Here is a 20,890-nt window from a genome sequence, read left to right as displayed (position 1 = left end):
AGAGGGCAGGCAGAGCACTGCTCGAAACACCCCAGGTGAGTCAGCACCAGACTCACCCAGTGCTCCCTGTTGGTCATATGTGGAGTTTTCCCCCTCTTCCCAGCATAAGGCGCTAGTCGATTTAGGTGCAGCTGGGAGTTTTATGGGCCACGGGTTCGCTCATAGGTTAGGGATTCCGCAATCTCTGCGTAATTGGCCGACTCCGACCACGGTAAAGCAGGTGCAGCGGTTCTTAGGGTTTGCCAATTACTACCGTAGGTTTATCCGGGGTTTTGGCCAGGTGGCTGCTCCCATTACCTCACTGCTGAAGAGGGGGGGCGGTGCGTTTGCGGTGGTCAGTGGAGGCGGGCAGAGCGTTTAGTTGTCTGAAAGCGCTGTTTACCGATGCTCCCGTATTGGCGCATCCGGACCACTCTTTGGCATTCATGGTGGAGGTGGACGCGTCCGAGGCTGGGGTTGGAGCCGTGCTATCACAGCGCTCGGGCACGCCACCGAAGCTTTGCCCCTGCGCTTTGTTTCCGAGGAAGCTCAGTCCGGCGGAGCGAAACTATGACGTGGGGGACCGGGAGTTGCTGGCTGTGGTAAAAGCTCTGAAGGTGTGGAGACATTGGCTTGAGGGGGCTAAACACCCTTTACTCTGGACTGACCACCATAATCTGGAGTACATCCGGGCAGCGAGGAGACTGAATCCTCGCCAGGCAAGGTGGGCCATGTTTTTCACCAGATTTCGGTTCACCATCTCTTATAGACCAGGTTCCCTTAACACTAAGGCCGACGCGCTGTCCCGTCTCTATGATACCGAGGAGCGGTCCACCGATCCTACTCCCATACTTCCGGCCTCATGTCTGGTGGATCGGTGGTATGGGAGGTGGACGCGGACATCGAGCGGGCGTCACGGTTAGAACCCACGCCACCACAGTGTCCAGCGGGCCGGAAGTACGTGCCGCTTGGTGTTCGGGACAAATTGATCCGGTGGGCCCACACGCTACCCTCCCCGGGTCATCCGGGAATTGAGAGGATGGTGCGGGGTTTAGGGGGAAGTACTGGTGGCCCACTTTAGGGAAGGACTTGAGGTTTTATGTCTCCTCCTGTTCGGTGTGCGCTCAGAGTAAGGCTCCTAGACACCTGCCTAGAGGGAAGTTACAGCCCCTCCCCGTTCCACAACCGCCTTGGTCACATCTGTCGGTGGACTTCCTCACCGACCTTCCCCCCTCTCAGGGGAACACCACGATCCTGGTCGTTGTGGATCGGTTTTCGAAGTCCTGCCGTCTCCTCCCGTTGCCCGGTCTCCCTACGGCCCTGCAGACTGCGGAGGCCCTGTTTACCCACGTCTTCTGGCACTACGGGGTGCCTGAGGACATAGTTTCTGATCGGGGTCCCCAGTTCACGTCCCGGGTTTGGAGGGCAATCATGGAGCGTCTGGGGGTCTCGATCAGCCTGACCTCGGGTTTTCACCCCGAGAGCAATGGGCAGGTGGAGAGAGTGAACCAAGATGTGGGTAGGTTTCTGCGGTCGTATTGCCAGGACCTGCCAGGAGAATGGGCGAGGTACGTCCCATGGGCGGAGGTGGCCCAAAACACACTCCGCCACTCCTCCACGAACCTGTCGCCTTTCCAGTGCGTGTTGGGCTACCAGCCGGTCCTGGCACCGTGGCATCAGAGCCAGACCGAGGCTCCTGCGGTGGAGGAGTGGGTGCAGCGCTCAAAGGAGACCTGGAGAGCCGTCCAGGAATCGCTAAAACGGGCTGGTGGGCGGCAGAAGGTGAGCGCTGACCGCCACCGCAGTGAGGCTCCCGTGTTCGCACCGGGGGACCGGGCATGGCTCTCGACCCGAAACCTGCCCCTCCGCCTGCCCTGCCGGAAGCTGGGGCCGCGGTGTGTGGGGCCATTTAAAGTCCCGAGGAGGATAAACGAGGTGTGTTATAGGTTACAGCTCCCTCCTTACTATCGCATTAACCCCTCGTTTCATGTGTCTCTCCTCAGGCCGGTGGTAGCTGGTCCCCTGCAGGAAGGTRAGGTRCCGGAGGTCCCTCCGCCCCCTCTGGACATCGAGGGGCCCCCGGCGTACACGGTACGTTCCATCCTGGACTCTAGACGCCGGGTGAGGGGCCTGCAGTACCTCGTGGATTGGGAGGGGTACGGTCCGGAGGAGAGGTGCTGGGTACCGGTGGAGGACATCTTGGATCCATCACTGCTGAGTTATTTCCACCGCCTCCATCCTGCCTCGCCCTCTGGGTCGTCGCGCTGCGGGAGCCGCGCGTCAGGGGGGGTACTGTCACGACTTCCACCGAAGGTGGCTCCTCTCCCTGTTTGGGCGGCACTCGGCGCTCGGCGGTCTATTAGCTGCCACCGATTCCTTTTTCTTTTCTGTTAGTTTTGTCTTGATTGTTTTCACCTGTTACTTATTTGTTGTTAATTATGGCCTATTTAAACTTCCAGGGCCCGCCTGCTTTTGTGCGGGCTTATTCTCATTGTCAGTGGTGAAATTGTTTTGCTTATACGTATTTTGCCGTCTGTTATTTTTCCCTGGTTTTGGGGACATACTGGTCATTTTGCCTGTTTGTTGGCTAGACCCTGCTTAATAAACGTATGCATTGGAAGCATTGCTCTCTGCGCCTGACTCCACACCCACCACTCCTAGCTATCCGTGACCAACACACTTTGGCTGTCTTGCAATGTGAGAAGAAAATTAAACTTGCAATTGTGCTGGATGCCACAGTGATCACCACAAATTGTGACGCAACCAGCAACAAACAAATACATGGTTGCAACAATACAGTAAATGTTGGTGACCCTTCCTATTGTTGTTGTCCTCTGTGCATTTTCTGTGAGTTCCTGATAAGCTTCTGGTATTTATGTTGATACTGATATTTACCAATGTTGGGAATATTTACCAATCTTGGTGGTATTCACCAATCTTGGATCTATTTTCTCCTTTTATTATTTGCAATAATCAGTTAATGAATGGTATTTACGGCTATTGCATTTAATTTGTAATGGGCAATTGAATGCAAAATGTTATGGAGAGTAACACAGACTGGAACCTTTCTGTAAACTCCTTAATCTAAGAACCTTGATATGAACACAGACAACGTGGAGAGAGACAGATGACAGGCTGCTTGTAGTAGCAGAATAATAGTAGAAGCAGGAAGTACAAGGGAGCAAAGGTCATGTGTATGGATATACACACAGTTTATGCAGTAATGTAAAACATCACACAGCCTAATACCACTAATACTGCATTTGGTCTCTGACTCACTCTTTCAACATCTGGCTTTTGGCCCATTTTTCTCAGGAGAACATGGCTATGCCTCCATACACTCCTATATGTACAGTTTAGTACCTCCCAGTCCTCTTTTGTCCCTATTACCTGGTCATAAGAGAAAGGTGTCAACCCACGGTACATACTGCATGTATGACACATCCCACACGCTTTCCTTTAAGTGAGTTCACATTGGAGGCCTTTTTGTCAAAAAGGTCAATGTTATCATCTAAACATGATAGGACCAGAGAAAGGAATAGGATGAGGTGATAGTTCCACTTTCTCCAGTCAATACCCCAATGCAATGCCACAGGAGGAATTGCGAGCTCTAAAGGGTCATGGTACACGTTGTAGAGTAGACTCTTAGGTTGGGACAGGAAGGGAGAGCTCCAGGTATGGGTCTTTACCAGGTGACTCAGAGTCACCATAAATACATAAAAACTTGTTATCATCCAGTTTCATCAGCTCCTTTCCTCCCAGGCTGAAATCTGACCTGGGGCCATATGTATCAAGCATCTCAGAGTAGAATAGATAATTTATTGTCCATCGGTTAGGCATCTTTACTTTATGAAAATTGGGTACTTTTTCCACAACTGACTACAACAACTATCAACACTACAACTTTGTGTCATTCTTACTTTCGGTAACGGTCTTACGTGTATGTGCACACACACACACACACACACACACGCACGCGCGCGCGCATGCATGCACGCACAGACAGACAGACAGACAGACAGACAGACAGACAGACAGACAGACAGACAGACAGACAGAGAGGGACACAGAGGGACACACAGGGTCAGACGCAGTGCAGCGCCCCTGGATGGAGAGCTATTGGAGGGGAGTAGGAGTCCATGGAATCTTATTCTTTGTGATCTAAAAGGCTGAACTGATCCTAGATCAGCATTCCTATTCTGAGACACTTTATGAATAAGGCCCCTGAAACAAGTATCAAGCAGATATGTATTACATGATTTCTCATCACCTCTCTTCTTGTTTTCTTCTACTGTTTCGTCACAGTGGGTTTTGGATGGTCATGAAATGGAATGTGGCTCTGGAGGAACTTGTGGAAGTGATGTCGATTGGCTCGTTTCACTTTCAGGGTTTAAATAAAATAGTGTTTTTGTGGTTTTTCAATTCTGTGGATACAGTACAGCCCCCTTCTATTTTGGCTATAACCGTTCCAGATTTGAAATCCAATATGGCAGTGACAATGAATGAGTGTGAGAGATTGTATCTGTTGGGTTCTTACTGTAGGTAGATGGTGAAGCAGGATTAAAGTAACCTCAGGTTATTTTTAATTTTGTAATTCCCCAAGAGAGGTTTTGTGCAGGGCTCATCAGAAAAAGGGTGGGGTGGGATGGTAGTACAGGATCAGTGTCCCCCCGCTGGACAGTTGAGTTAATGTAGGCTAATGTGATTAGCATGAGGTTGTAAGAAACAAAACAAAAAATCCCAGGACATACACATATCTGATATGGGCAGAAAGCTTAAATTCTTGTTAATCTAACTGCACTGTCCAATTTAGGGTAGCTATTACAGGGAAAGAATACCATGCCATTGTTTGAGGAGAGTGCACAATTATGAACTTGAAAATGTATGAATAAACCCATTAGGCACATTTGGGCAGTCTTGATACAACATTTTGAACAGATATGCAATGGCTCATTGGATCAGTCTAAAACGTTGCACATACACTGTTGCCATCTAGTGGCCAAAGTCTAAATTGTGCCTGGGCTGCATTTCAAAGATCATGGTACAAAATACATTTTAAAAAATGCATTGTTTTTTCTTTGTATTATCTTTTACCAGATCTAATGTGTTATGTTTTCCTACATTAATTTAACATTTCCACAAACTTCAAAGGGTTTCCTTTCAAATGGTATCAAGAATATGCATATCCTTGCTTCAGGTCCTGAGCAACAGGCAGTTAGATATGGGTAATGTCATTTTAGGTGAAAATTGAAAAAGGGGGCAGATCCTTAAGAGGTCTTGACTTACAACTTAAGACATTAACCTCGAGTCCCACTTTCACGCCTGAGTGATTTAGTGCTTCTAACCCCTTTTAAACATTATGTGATTCTCCTGTCTTATCTGGTGTCCTGTGTGAATTTATGTATGCTCCCTCTAATTCTCTCTCCCTCCTCTCCCGGAGGACCTGAGCCCTAGAACCATGCCTCAGGACTAACTAGCCTGATGATTTTGCATTGGATTTGTCCATTTCTTCTGCATCCACCGATACCAGCCATTAACCTGTGCAATTGAAGGGTGCTGAACTAGAGCAGTGTTTGTGAGACAAGGGTAGAACCTGAAAACGGTTCTTCTCACAACAACAACTGTAAAGTCTGAACGGTTTGAGCTGCAAACTATACTGAACAAAACTATAAACACAACATGCAAACATTTAAAAGATTTTACTGAGTTACAGTTCATATAAGGAAATCAGTCAACTGAAATAAATAAGTCCAAAATCTATGGATTTCACATGACTGGCCAGGGCACAGCCATGGATGGGCCTGGGAGGGCAAAGGCCCACCCACTGAGGAGCCAGGTCCAGCCAACCAGAATGGGGTTTTCCCCACAAAAGGGACATACTGCCAAATTCTGTAAAATGACATTGGAGGCAGCTTATGGTAGAGAAATTAACATTTAATTACTGGCAACAGCTCTGGTGGACATTGCTGCAGTCAGCATGCCAATTGCACACTACCGCAAAACTTGATCCCACTGTGGCATTGGGTTGTGTGACAAAGCTGCACATTATAAAGTGTCATTTTGTTGTCCCCAGCACAAGGTGCAACTGTGTAATGATCATGCTGTTTAATCAGCTTCTTGATATGCCACATCTGTCAGGTGCATGTATTATCTTGGCAAAAGGAAAATGTTCACTAACAGGGACGTGAACAAGTTTGTGCACAAAATTTGAGAGAAATAAGCCTTTTGGAACATTTCTGGGATTTTATATTTTAGCTCATAAAACATCTACACACAATATACCATAATGACAAAACAAAAAACAGGTTTACAAATTTATAAAAATAAAAAACTGAAATATCACATTTACATAGTACTCAGACCCTTTACTCAGTACTTTGTTGACGCACCTTTGGCGGCGATTACAGCCTCAAGTCTTCTTGGGTATGATGCTACAAGCTTGGCACACCTGTATTTGGGCAGTTTCTCCCATTCTTCTCTGCAGATCGTCTCAAGCTCGGTCAGGTTGGATGGGACAGAGTTAGTGCACAGCTATTTTCAGGTCTCTCCAGAGATGTTCGATCGGGTTCAAGTCCGGTTTCTGGCTGGGCCACTCAAAGACTTCACTCCTGCATTGTCTTGGCTGTGTGCTTAGGGTCGTTGTCCTGTTGGAAGGTGAACCTTTGCCCCAGTCTGAGGTCCTGAGCACTCTGGAGCAGGTTTTCATCAAGGATCTGTTTATTTGCTCCGTTCATCTTTGCCTCAATCCTGCTAGTCTCTCAGTCCCTGCCACTGAAAAACATCTGGAGTGCTGGTTGTCCTTCTGGAAGGTTCTCCCATCTCCACAGAGGAACTATAGATCTCTGTCAGTGACCATTGGGTTCTTGGTCCCTGACCTAAGCACTTCTCCCCGATTGCTCAGTTTGGCCGGGCGGCCAGCTCTAGGAAGAGTCTTGGTGGATCAAATTCTTCCATTTAACATTTACATTTAAGTCATTTAGCAGACGCTCTTATCCAGAGCGACTTACAAATTGGTGCATTCACCTTATGACATCCAGTGGAACGGCACTTTACAATAGTGCATCTAAATCTTTTAAGGGGGGGGGGGGTGAGAAGGATTACTTTATCCTATCCTAGGTATTCCTTAAAGAGGTGGGGTTTCAGGTGTCTCCGGAAGGTGGTGATTGACTCCGCTGTCCTGGCGTCGTGAGGGAGTTTGTTCCACCATTGGGGGCCAGAGCAGCGAACAGTTTTGACTGGGCTGAGCGGGAACTGTACTTCCTCAGTGGTAGGGAGGCGAGCAGGCAGAGGTGGATGAACGCAGTGCCTTGTTTGGGTGTAGGGCCTGATAGAGCCTGGAGGTACTGAGGTGCCGTTCCCCTCAAGCTCCGTAGGCAAGCACCATGGTCTTGTAGCGGATGCGAGCTTCAACTGGAAGCCAGTGGAGAGAGCGGAGGAGCGGGTGACGTGAGAGAACTTGGGAAGGTTGAACACCAGACGGGCTGCGGCGTTCTGGATGAGTTGTAGGGGTTTAATGGCACAGGCAGGGAGCCCAGCCAACAGCGAGTTGCAGTAATCCAGACGGGAGATGACAAGTGCCTGGATTAGGACCTGCGCCGCTTCCTGTGTGCGGCAGGGTCGTACTCTGCGGATGTTGTAGAGCATGAACCTACAGGAACGGGCCCCGCCTTGATGTTAGTTGAGAACGACAGGGTGTTGTCCAGGATCACGCCAAGGTTCTTAGCGCTCTGGGAGGAGGACACAATGGAGTTGTCAACCATGATGGCAAGATCATGGAACGGGCAGTCCTTCCCCGGGAGGAGAGAGACTCCGTCTTGCCGAGGTTCAGCTTGAGGTGGTGATCCGTCATCCACACTGATATGTCTGCCAGACATGCAGAGATGCGATTCGCCACCTGGTCATCAGAAGGGGGAAAGGAGAAGATTAGTTGTGTGTCGTCTGCATAGCAATGATAGGAGAGACCATGTGGGTTATGACAGAGCCAAGTGACTTGGTGTATAGCGAGAATAGGAGAGGGCCTAGAACAGAGCCCTGGGGACACCAGTGGTGAGAGACGTGGTGAGGAGACAGATTCTCGCCACGCCACCTGGTAGGAGCGACCTGTCAGGTAGACGCAATCCAAGCGTGGGCCGCGCCGGAGATGCCAACTCGGAGAGGGTGGAGAGGAGGATCTGATGGTTCACAGTATCGAGGCAGCCGATAGGTCTAGAAGGATGAGAGCAGAGGAGAGAGAGTTAGCTTTAGCAGTGGGCGAGCGCCTCCGTGTACAGAGAAGAGCAGTCTCAGTTGAATGACTAGTCTTGAAACCTGACTGATTTGGATCAAGAAGGTCATTCTGAGAGAGATAGCGGGAGAGGGCCAAGGACGGCACGTTCAAGAGTTTTGGAGAGAAAAGAAAGAAGGGATACTGGTCTGTAGTTGTTGACATCGGAGGGATCGAGTGTAGGTTTTCAGAAGGGGTGCAACTCTCGCTCTTTTAAGACGGAAGGGACGTAGCCAGCGGTCAGGGATGAGTTGATGAGCGAGGTGAGGTAAGGGAGAAGGTCTCCGAAATGGTCTGGAGAAGAGAGGATAGGGTCAGCGGGCAGGTTGTTGGGCGCCGGCCGTCACAAGACGCGAGATTTCATCTGGAGAGAGAGGGGAGAAAGAGGTCAGAGCACAGGGTAGGGCAGTGTGAGCAGAACCAGCGGTGTCGTTTGACTTAGCAAACGAGGATCGGATGTCGTCGACCTTCTTTTCAAAATGGTTGACGAAGTCATCTGCAGAGAGGGAGGAGGGGGGGGGAGGGGGAGGAGGATTCAGGAGGGAGGAGAAGGTGGCAAAGAGCTCTGGGGTTAGAGCAGATGCTTGGAATTTAGAGTGGTAGAAGTGGCTTTAGCAGCAGAGACAGAAGAGGAAAATGTAGAGAGGAGGAGTGAAAGGATGCCAGGTCCGCAGGGAGGCGAGTTTCCTCCATTTCCGCTCGGCTGCCCGGAGCCCTGTTCTGTGAGCTCGCAATGAGTCGTCGAGCCACGGAGCGGGAGGGGAGGACCGAGCCGGCCTGGAGGATAGGGGACATAGAGAGTCAAAGGATGCAGAAAGGGAGGAGAGGAGGGTTGAGGAGGCAGAATCAGGAGATAGGTTGGAGAAGGTTTGAGCAGAGGGAAGAGATGATAGGATGGAAGAGGAGAGGGTAGCGGGGAGAGAGAGCGAAGGTTGGGACGGCGGATACCATCCGAGTAGGGGCAGTGTGGGAGTGTTGTGAGAGCGAGAAGGAAAGGTACAAGGTAGTGGTCGGAGACTTGGAGGGAGTTGCAATGAGGTTAGTGGAAGAACAGCATCTAGTAAAGATGAGGTCGAGCGTATTGCCTGCCTTGTGAGTAGGGGGGAAGGTGAGAGGGTGAGGTCAAAAGAGGAGAGGAGTGGAAAGAAGGAGGCAGAGAGAATGAGTCAAAGGTAGACGTGGGGAGGTTAAAGTCGCCCAGAACTGTGAGAGGTGAGCCGTCCTCAGGAAAGGGCTAATCAAGGCATCGAGCTATTGATGAACTCTCCGAGGGACCTGGAGGGCGATAAATGATAAGGATGTTAAGCTTGAAAGGGCTGGTAACTGTGACAGCATGGAATTCAAAGAGGCGATAGACAGATGGTAAGGGGAGAAAGAGAGAATGACCACTTGGGAGAGATGAGGATCCCGGTGCACCACCCGCTGACCAGAAGCTCTCGGGGTGTGAGAAACGTGGGCGGACGAAGAGAGAGCAGTAGGAGTAGCAGTGTTATCTGTGGTGATCCATGTTTCCGTCAGTGCAGGAAGTCGAGGGACTGGAGGGAGGCATAGGCTGAGATGAACTCTGCCTTGTTGGCCGCAGATCGGCAGTTCCAGAGGCTACCGGAGACCTGGAACTCCACGTGGGTCGTGCGCRCTGGGACCACCAGATTAGGGTGGCCGATGCCACGCGGTGTGGAGCGTTTGTATGGTCTGTGCAGAGAGGAGAGAACAGGGATAGACAGACACATAGTTGACAGGCTACAGAAGAGACTACGCTAATGCAAAGGAGATTGGAGTGGCAAGTGGACTACGCGTCTCGAATGTTCAGAAAGTTAAGCTTACGTAGCAAGAATCCTATTGACTAAAATGATTAAGATGATACAGTACTGCTGAAGTAGGCTAGCTGGCAGTGGCTGCGTTGTTGACACTACACTAATCAAGTCGTTCCGTTGAGTGTAATAGTATCTACAGTGCTGCTATTCGGGGGCTAGCTGGCTARCTAGCAGTGTTGATTACGTTACGTTGCGTTAAAAGAACGACAATAGCTGGCTAGCTAACCTAGAAAATCGCTCTAGACTACACAATTATCTTTGATACAAAGACGGCTATGTAGCTAGCTATGTAGCTAGCTACGATCAAACAAATCAAACCGTTGTACTGTAATGAAATGAAATGAAAATATGATACTACCTGTGGAGCGAAGCGGAATGCGACCGGGTTGTTGAGTGCAGAAGTTCTATTTAAGAATGATGGAGGCCACTGTGTTCTTGGGGACCTTCAATGCTGCAGAAATGCTTTGGTACCCTTCCCCAGATCTGTGGCTCGACACAATCCTGTCTCGGAGCGCTACAGACAACAATTCCTTCGACCTCATGGCTTGGCTTTTGCTCTGACATGCATTGTCAACTGTGGGACCTTATATAGACAGGTGTGTGCCTTTCCAAACCATGTCCAATCAATTTAATTTACCACAGGTGGACTCCAATCAAGTTGTAGAAACATCTCAAGGATGATCAATGGAAACAGGATGCACCTGAGCTCAATTTCACGTCTCATAGGAACGTGTCTGAATACTCATGTAAATAATGTATTTCTGTTTTTATTTGTAATACATTTGCAAATATAAAAAAAAAACATTTTTCGCTTTGTCATTATGGGGTATTATGTGTATATTTCTGAGGATTTGTTTTATTTAATCCATTTTAAAATAAGGCTGTAACGTAACAAAATGTGGAAAAAGTCAAGGGGTCTGAATACTTTCTGAAGGCACTGTATGTAGTTGCAGCATTGTTATAAATGCATTTTTATCAGGTTTTTGCATGGCAAACTTTATTTGTATATTGACATTTGTCAATAAAACTCATGAATGAAACTGTTTATGTCAAATTGTTTTGTGTTCTACTTGTAGCCCTGGTTGTCCTGAAAATAAAATGTTAAAACCCTTCATTGCAGCTTTTTCACTATGGGAGCCCGGGGACCAATTGCCACCAACAGTGTTTCCTCATAAAATGTATTTTCTCCACTACCATTATTCACAAAAGTTGGATTTAATGACTGTAAGTAGCTGTGGCGTTAGCCGTGCTCACGCTATCACAAAGGCGCAGTGAGGGGGTGTTCTTTTAAAACATACTTCCTCAAATTAGGCCGTTTTAGACAGAGACCTGGAATTCTCCATACCACCCTATTATCAAGTCCTCCCACACACAGTCAAGGGAGGGGTGAGCCATGCCGCTGAAATCTCCCATCCCAGAGTATCCACAAGCCAAACATGTAAAACGCAGGCAGGCTGCTTTAGTCTGATCCCCCAAATGAAGAGCTTACTGAACAATGAACATCCCATTCATCATTTGGGGTCACAATTCACTCCAGGGCACATTTGCTGCCCCCACTCTAGACCTCTTCTGAATGATTCAGCCTAGGTCTTGCAACAGTTATTGTTCAGACAATTAAAATGTCAATCTGAGTTTTCCAGTGGTCTTAAGGATTATTTTCTGTTGCATCCAGAGCCACATTCACAGATTGTTAAGCAGCAATGCTGTAGAACCACTGATCCCATTCTTTTCTTTTTATGCCTTTGCATGACGGAACCTGATTAGGTAAGGTGATCATTCGGTCATAAAATGGATGCCTGCATCACCCAGGTGGATGATCCACATTGATGGTAGATGAAGTGAGTTTACCGCTACATAATGTAACTTCAGGGTATCTCTTACAGACCCAGAGGAAAGCATTTCATAAATGCATTCCATAATTGTAATTCTTCCTGTCTAGTTGTGTTATTCATGTGTTGAAATTTGTCTGTGGATAATACATTCAGAACAACATCTGCATGGAATGTCATAGCAACAAGCCAAAAAACGAAAAACAAGAAAACAAGCACTTATCAGTGTCAGAAAAAGCCAAAAACAGCATTTTAAACATTTGGCCTTTGGAATGTAATGTTTGGGGCTAAGCATTCAAGAGACAGACTGAAAGGACAGAAAGATGAAGTTGGTTGAGCAAGCATTAAGGACGCATAACTTGCATCCTTTGTACTATAGCTGCTGTTAGGAGGGGGGACAATGTGAGGAGAGGAGCAGCATCTTAAGTTTCCACTTTGCTTTGTGTCCTCCCCTCACACTGTGTCCCAGCATCACTGCTTCTTCTCATGCTGGGCCTTAATTAACATTCCTTGTCTTAGCCTGTCTAGGCACTATAAATTGCTTGCGCTTCACGTCTTTTTGTAGTCACATTCCCTTCTTCCTCCTGTAATGAAAAGAGAAAACGTCTTCGTGTCATGTTTTTGCAAAAAGTTTTGCATTAAACAATTGATGTTTATGTCAATTGGCCATGCTCCCAGCAGGCTTTGCGGTGCCAATAGGAAAAGATGAGCCTCGACCACTTGACGCTTATGTCAATACATCACAGTCAATGGGAAAAGATGATTGTCACAAGGTTGATGCTTATGTCAATACATTTATGGTCAATGGGAAAATATGACTGTCAACCAATTGGCGCTTATGTCAATACATGACATTCAATGGGAAAAGATGAGTGTCACAAGGATGAGGCTTATGTCAATACATTGCATTTAATGTAAAAGTTGATCGTCACAGGGTTGACGCTTATGCCAATAGATTGCATTCAATGAGAAAAGATAAGTGTCAACTAGAGGTCTTCACGGGTCCACCCAAACCCGAATACAAGATACCCGACCCGGATCCGAGTGGGTCCAGGTCCAAAATTCAAACTTTTGCCTCGGTTCCGGGTCGGGTCCTGTTTGATTGTCATCGGGTCTCGGGTCTATTTAACTACCGTTGATTGACCGAATGGACCCGAATAAGATTAATTTATTGACTTATATATGGCCTAACTAACATCTAAAATCCTATTCATTAACGAAAATAGCAACTTGGCTGATAAACATTGTATTTTTGTCACTCCAATCGGGTTCTGTTGGGTCTTGGTTTGGTTGTCGTCGGGTCCATTCGGGTTCTGGGTCTGATTGTCCTTGGGTCTGTTCGGGTCCGGGGTCAAACCTTTTGACCAAAGAAGACCTCTAGTGTCAACCAATTGATGCTTATGTCAATACATTGCATTCAATGGGAAAAGATGAGTGTCATAGTTTTGACGCTTATGTCAATACATTGCATTCAATGGGAAAGATGAGTGTCAAACAATTGACACTTATGTTAATACTTTGCATTCAATGGTAAAATATGGGTGTCATAAGCTTTTTATGTCAATACATCACAGACAACGGGAAAAGATACGTCAACCAATTGATGCTTTTATTAAAACATTGCATTCAATGGGAAAAGATGAGTGTCACAGGGTTGATGCTTATGTCAATACATTTACAGTCAATGGGAAAAGATGAAGAGGAGTATGTGGAGACCTGCTTGTCGAACATCTCATTCCAAAATCATGGGCAGGCTTTCCCGGGGACTTGCTTCCATTCAGCCACAAGAGCATTAGTGAGATCAGGCACTAACGTTGGGCGATTAGGCCTGGCTTGCAGTTGGCGTTGCAAGTCAGGGTTGAAGTCAGGGCTCTGAGCAGACCACTCAAGTTCTCCCACACTGTCTCAACAAACCATTTCTGTATGGACCTCGCTTTGTGCACGGGGGCATTGTCATGCTGAAACAGGAAAGGGCCTTCCCTAAACTGTTGCCACAAAGTTGGAAACACAGAATCCTCTAGAATGTCATTGTATGCTGTAGCACTAAGAACTAAGGGGCCTAGCCCGATCCATGAAAAACAGCCCCAGACCATTATTCCTCCTCCACCAAACTACAGTTGGCACAATGCATTCGGGCAGGTAGCGCTCTCCTGGCATCCGCAAAGCCCAGATTCGTCTGTCAGACTGCCAGATGGTGAAGCGTGATTCATCACTCCAGAGAACGCGTTTCCTCTGCTCTAGAGCCCAATGGCGGCGAGCTTTACACCACTCCAGCCGACGCTTGGCATTGCGTATAGTGATCTTAGTGTCAGGACCCGGTGCGAGAAACAGTCACTAAATCGGCAGAACCCAGAAGATGAGGCAGACACAGCAGTACTAGAGATGGTGGTTTAATAAAAAATAGATAWCTTCCAAAATACAAAGAAAATCCACAAAGTGGTAAAAACAGCAAGGGAAAAAMMAAMCYYAAAAGACTAATMCAAAATACAAAAGAACAAMACCAGAGAACCTCTGGAAAATCCAACAAGAGAAAAATATATGTTCACAACAAGGCTTGGGCTGGGGCTGGGTGCTAACATACAAASACTGAGCAAGGAACTAAGGAWCACACAGGGATTAAATACTAACAAGGGAACGACATACAGGTGCAAACAATAATAGAGCAAGGGAAAAACAAAAAGGTACAAAAAAGGTGCAATGGGGACATCTAGTGACAAAAAACCAGAACAGTCCTGGCCAAAACCTGACACTTAGGCTTGCGTGTGGCTGCTCGGCCAGGGAAGCCCATTTCATGAAGCTCCCGACGAACAGTTCTTGTGCTGACGTTGCTGCTCTGTGAGATTGTGTGGCCTACCACTTCGGGGCTGAGCCGTTGTTGCTCCTAGATATTTCCACTTCACAATAACAGCACTTACAGTTGACCGGGGCAGCTCTATCAGGGAATAAATTTAATGAACTGACTTTTTGGAAAGGTGGCCTCCTACTGTATGACGGTGCTACGTATGGAGATTGCATGGCTGTGTGCTCGATTTTATACACCTGTCAGCAATGGGTGTGGCTGAAATAGCCGAATCCACTAATTTGAAGAGGTGTCCACATACTTTTGTAAATACAGTGCCTTCGGAAGGTATTCAGACCACTTCCCCTTTTCCACATTTTGATACGATACAGCCTTATTCTAAAATTGATTAAATTACTTTTTTCTCTCATCATTCTACACACAATACCCCATAATAACAAAGCGAAAATAGGTTTTATAAATGTTTGCAAATGTATATTTTTTTAAAAACATACCTTATATACAGACATACCTCATTTATGTATTCAGACGCTTTGCTGAGACTCAAAATTGAGCTCAGGTGCATCCTGTTTCTAAGGATCATCCTTGAGAGGTTTCTACAGCTTGATTGGAGTCCACCTGTTGTAAATCCAATTAATTGAACATGATTTGAAAAGGCACACACCTGTCTATATAAGGTCCCACAGTTGGCAGTGCATGTCAAAGCAAAAACCAAGCCATGAGGTCGAAGAAATTGTCCGTAGAGCTCCGAGACAGCATTGTGTCGAGGCACAGATCTGGTGAAGGGTACCAAAACATTTCTGCAGCATTGAAGGTTCCCAAGAACACAGTGGCCTCCATCATTCTTAAATGGAAGAAGTTTGGAACCGGGGGAGAAGGGCCTTGGTCAGGAGGGTGACTATGAACCCAAATGGTCACTCTGACAGAGTTCCACTGTGGAGATGGGAGACCCTTCCAGAAGGACAACCATCTCTGCAGCACTCCACCAATCAGGCCTTTATGGTAGAGTGGCCAGATGGAAGCCCGCTTGGAGATTGCCAAAAGGCACCTAAAGGACTCTGAGACCATGAGAAACAAGATTCTCTGGTCTGATGAAACCAAGATTGAACTCTTTGGCCTGAATGCCAAGCGTCACTTCTGGAGGAAACCTGGCACCATCCCTACGGTGAAGAATGGTGTGGGGATGTTTTTCAGCAGGGAATGGGAGACTAGTCAGGATTCAGGGAAAGATGAACGGAAGTACAGAGAGATCATTGACGAAAACTTGCTCCAGAGAAGGTAGGACCTCAGACTGGGGCAAAGATTCACCTTCTACAGGACAACGACTGTAAGCACACAGCCAAGACAATGCAGGAATGGCTTCGGGACAAGTCTCTGAATGTCCTTGAGTGGCCCAGCCAGAGCCTGGACTTGAACCCAATTGAACATCTCTGGAGAGACCTGAAAATGTCTGTGCAGTGACGCTCCCCATCCAACTTGACAGGGCTTGAGAGGATCTGCAGAGAAGAATGGGAGAAACTCCCTAAATACAGGTGTGCCAAGCTTGTAGTGTCATACCCAAGAAGACTTGAGGCCGTATTCGCTGCCAAAGGTGCTTCAAAAAAGTACTGCGTAAAGGGTTTGTATACTTATGTAAATGTGATATTTAATTTTTTACATTTTTATACATTTACAAAAAGTTATAACCTGTTTGTTTTGTCATTATGGGGTAGTGTGTCAATTGGAGGGGGGGAAACAATTTAATACATTTTAGAATAAGGCTGTAACGTAACAAAATGTGGAAAAAGGTCAAGGGGTCTACATACTTTCCGGATTTACTGTAGAGGGTACATGACAGGATGGCGTTTTGAGGCTGATAATGGGATGAAAGAGCAGAGGTGTGCACTCCCTCAGATGTCCAGTGGCAACCTCAATGTATTTTGAGAACCTCCATTTTCACAACCTCAGCCCTTCTACATCTCTTTGTCTCCCTTTTCTCTCTGATACGATATACTGTTATAAAAAGTTCTGTATTATTTCATTAGGTATGGGGGATGAGTGTTTCAATTACCAGAAACCACAGTTGACAATTCAGGAAGAAGCCATTATTTAGGAAATATAGAACATCCTTGTAGGCTGAAATTGAGGGCTATAAAACCATGATGTACAGTTGGGGAACTTGGTCTCTTCGCTGCAGGCAGTCCCCCATTAATTTCACCCTTTTCAGTACCTCCAAATATGAGTCCCTGCAGGCCTGACTGCAAAACACCACTATCCTCACCACTATCTCACCATTGACATTCCTCTGAGGATTCTCCAGTTGCTTTTGAATGTTACAGGAGCAGCAGGAAACCCACATTTTCAGGCACAAGTCTTAAAATTCTCCAAACCATGGAGCCCTATAGCCTCGGGGAGGATAAGTACAAAAGTGCAACTTTAACTGCCCTTCCCTTGTGCCGATTCCCGTTTTAGACATTTTTCCAGTCACTAATCTTCAAACTGCTTCACAGAAATTCAAAATATGGCTACAGATGATCAGATACAAATGTCTGACTTGCTTTGCAAGACTAAGAATGCAACTTCTCTACGCTCTCTCCTATACATGTACTGTTGATTTTGTTACTGCAGTTGCCTTGTGTATACATTTGTGACAGTTCTTWAAAAAAAATTTATGAGAGGCATTTGCCCACAAACTAGGATTGTGAACTAATAGTGCAGATACAGGACTCAAGACTCAAAACATAAAATGGCCATGGTAGGCTTTAGGCTACAGACACGTGCAAAATACTTGCCTATGCTGACATCTTGTGACTTCAAGGTGCACTGCAACATATAGTAATAACATTATGATAAACTGTTGACATTTTATTATCATACAGTAATGTATCTATAGTGGAACAAGCCATACCAAGACAACTGACACAATCAAGAAAACGCCAATCAAGAGTGACAGACCATTTAATGATCTGTAAGTATGTTAAACAACCATTTTACAGTTTAAAATGTCCTCATAGAGGAACAGCAAAATACACAAATTATGAAATAAGATTTGATCAAAAGACAGTTTAAGATTTTTTTTTGTATTTTCTTGTCATTTGTATATCAAAATTAAGTGCCTTCAACATTACCATGAGAGTATTCAGCCTGCAGTAATATAAATATTTACAGCACAAAAACTGAGAATCATGGTTTACTTTCTGCATCGGTTCACAACTAGCTGTGTCTCTTTCAGACTGCCTTGTTTTGTCACACAAATCAAAATATGAGGACCCTGAACGGAGACAGTAATACGGGAAAGTACGCAAGAGCACAGATTGGGAACATGAGTATTTACAGCATTGGCTCAGGGAGACACTAGTTCAGAGAAAGGAAAGAGAGATGGACAGTTTACACATCCATTCCTGGCATTGTTTAAAGTTCAAGTCACATTTGTTGCCTCATGGATTGGATTTCCCCTTTACTTCTTCAAGTTAAGCATGCTACAGCTGTCATTTAGTAATTTGCTTTTTGACTTTGAGAACACATATTGGTATCCAGGAGTATTTTCAGAGGAACAGTAGGGGGCAGTGGAGGACACAAGGAGAGAGAAGGACTAAATGTACTAGTTTGTTAAACTGTATCCACAATTCAACATCAAATAGAACTGTTAATGGTACTCAATGGAAATGAGGACAGGATTTCACAATGGAGTAGCAGTAGGTTGTAACAGGTTGGGCTGATGAAGAAAATATATCAAAAACAGAGGCTATTACAGTAGATCTGAGTGACGAATACAAATTCAAGTATGAAAATAGGTTCATATTATTTAGATACATTGTGGTGATTTTTACTTTGAAAAATACATTTTGGCACATAATCAATTCTAAAAACATTCAATTCATAAATGTCACTGGACTGAGTTTTGTTGGGGTCCTTGTCAGTTGCCACCCCCCTCCCCAACATTTTAAAAGTGATCATCTGTCATGTAATCCACTTGGTCTCCCTAAATCTTTTTAATCTTTAAACATTAGACTTGAAAAGGAGGCAAATACAAATTCTATATTCTTTATATATATATATATATATATTTTTTTTTTTTGTCCCCTGTTGAGGCATTAAGTATAAACTGTACAACTCAAAGTTCCCATATAGCTTCCTGGGGATGGAACATTGAGGAAAGCTGACTGGAAATGAAGTAGAAGGAAATTAAATTGGCAGATGGTAGAAGAATAAAAGCCGTACAAAAGATTGGTCACTGGAGCATGTCTATTATAATATGTGTCCTTTTTTTCTCAATCTGTAAAAATGTCATGTTTTTGATTTCCTTTTTGATTTTGTTTTCTCAACATAGAAAACAATAACGACCAGTCATTGCGCTAAGAAAAGAAATCAAACATTATTTAGATAAGAGTAAAAACATCCCTTAGCCATCCTTCTAATTTAGTTCCCCTTGTCCCCTTCAATACTTAGAAAATCAAGATGCAATCCAGTTATCCTTCAACAATGGCAAAAGCGAAATGGACGATCATAGAATTGATCATCAAAACTCCTAATCCACCCTTCCGTATGCTCTCAGTAAAGGCAGAGAGTTGTGGAATCAGAGGTGGTAGGATGATTTAAGGACCTGGTGAAGAGAAATACATATTTTAAAAACAAAAAATGGTCAAACCCATCCAAACTATGAGGCATTTCCAGTTTTCTAAACTGGATGAAAGTCCAAAAAGGCTGGTGTTGGCTTGGTGTGGGTTCAAGAAAATTTAGTTTTTTTATGGAGAGGTATTACACAGAGGCAATGACAATCATGAGGTGAGGGGAGATGCTGGAGATACTGTTGAGAAGGTCGGGGGCAAGCCGGCACAGGTGTCTCTCTGAGAACTCACACGGTGGGAAAATCTGCACCACATATGCCGGCTGGGGAAGGAATAGACAAAACACATGGTTTGAAGTCAGTTCAGTAGCATACTCCCATCTCCAACTAATGTTTACTTGAATACAGAAAGGAACATGTCTGTTTGAAAATGGATGCTTACATGGCATAACAGTCAATGCACAACATACCTGGTTAGAGCCGGGGTTGGGGACGTTGATGATCCCAGCTGCCTGTTTTTTCTGTAGGTAGGTGATGAAGCCTCCTTTAAGGAGAAGGGTCTGGCTGAGAACGTCCTCCTGATCTCGTCCACATGGCAGAGCTAGCAAGAGGCAGTAATCATTCTCCACCTGTAAACAACAACCCAATCAAATCGGTTGAGCTTTCTACTGAAATATTAAGCATGTTTACATTCACAGTTGTAATGAGAACTAGCTGCCTGAATAGAAAACATCACCAAAGAGCGTCCTAAGAATCGTGATAAAAATGCATTGTTTTAATGGCGAACAGCTAGCATCTCACCATCATCCTGCGAGCCACACCCTCCAGCTGGGATGCTTCCAGTCTCATCCTCTGTGCAATGCGGAGTGGGGCACCTCCCTCCAGGGGCGGCAGTGAGTGGTGAGTCAGCACATTGTTGCCTGAGACAAAGTGGAGCTGCACGGCAACTGAGTCATTCTTCAGTGCCAGCAAGCCTTGCCACACTATGGGGTATGTCTGCACAAACAAAAGTAGAGCAAAGACAGGTCAGATAAATAGGTTAAATCTTAAGTACAAGCAATATTACCTAAACGGATTTCTAATTCTAATCTTACAAATGACGACTGAATGTCTTCAGTATTGTCCCTCTAGTAATTGTTCTAATTCCCATGATCAACCTCATTACCGTTAAAAGCTGCACCATATCGACGGACCGGTATCCTGAGTGCCCCAGTTTATCCTCAGGGCGCAACTCTGAGGAACTTGAGAGGGGTGCTGCTGGAGGGCTCGACATGAAGACTGGTGGGCCCTTCTGCAGAACTAGCTCTTGCTTGTGGGAGAGAGCCATGGGAGATGTATAAGAGGGTGAAATGGTGTCCCTCTGTATCCGGGGCATGTGGGATAGGTCCATGGAGGTTGTGTGACGGAGGTGGGAGTTGTCCGATTTGGTTTCACATCCTCCACCAAGTGACCCAGCAGATAGTGACTGAGACAGCTTTCCCCTGTGGCTGAGATCAGCATCCTGAGGAAACAAATAAAAAACAAGATGTTTAGAAACATAAGTAATAAATAGGACTACAGTGATGCATGCATAAAAGTAATCATGTAGGAGAGAAACAATGTAATAGTAGAAGTCAACCCTAACTGAAAACACAATGGCAAAAACACTGAACAGATGAA

The 20,890-nt window shown here is 45.8% G+C and overlaps 1 protein-coding gene across 5 annotated transcripts in view; it reads right to left on the bottom strand.

Annotated features, from left to right (window-relative positions):
- Positions 1 to 17,606: 17,606 nt before the first annotated feature.
- Positions 17,607 to 20,890, bottom strand: part of LOC111966531 (msx2-interacting protein) — a 42,640-nt gene continuing 39,356 nt past the window's right edge. For all 5 annotated transcript variants that reach the window (XM_023991250.2, XM_023991252.2, XM_023991251.2 and 2 more), the window contains exons 12-15: positions 20,397 to 20,732; positions 20,033 to 20,227; positions 19,702 to 19,860; positions 17,607 to 19,554 (exon numbers count right to left, since the gene is read on the bottom strand). In XM_023991250.2, the coding sequence (XP_023847018.1) occupies positions 19,423 to 19,554; positions 19,702 to 19,860; positions 20,033 to 20,227; positions 20,397 to 20,732 (822 nt within the window). In that variant the 3' untranslated portion in view covers positions 17,607 to 19,422. The remainder of the gene's footprint in view (positions 19,555 to 19,701; positions 19,861 to 20,032; positions 20,228 to 20,396; positions 20,733 to 20,890) is intronic.

The sequence above is a fragment of the Salvelinus sp. IW2-2015 genome, linkage group LG7 (genome assembly GCF_002910315.2).
Source record: "Salvelinus sp. IW2-2015 linkage group LG7, ASM291031v2, whole genome shotgun sequence".
Taxonomy (NCBI): Eukaryota; Metazoa; Chordata; class Actinopteri; order Salmoniformes; family Salmonidae; genus Salvelinus; species Salvelinus sp. IW2-2015.
This window is presented reverse-complemented; position numbering and strand designations above follow the sequence as displayed.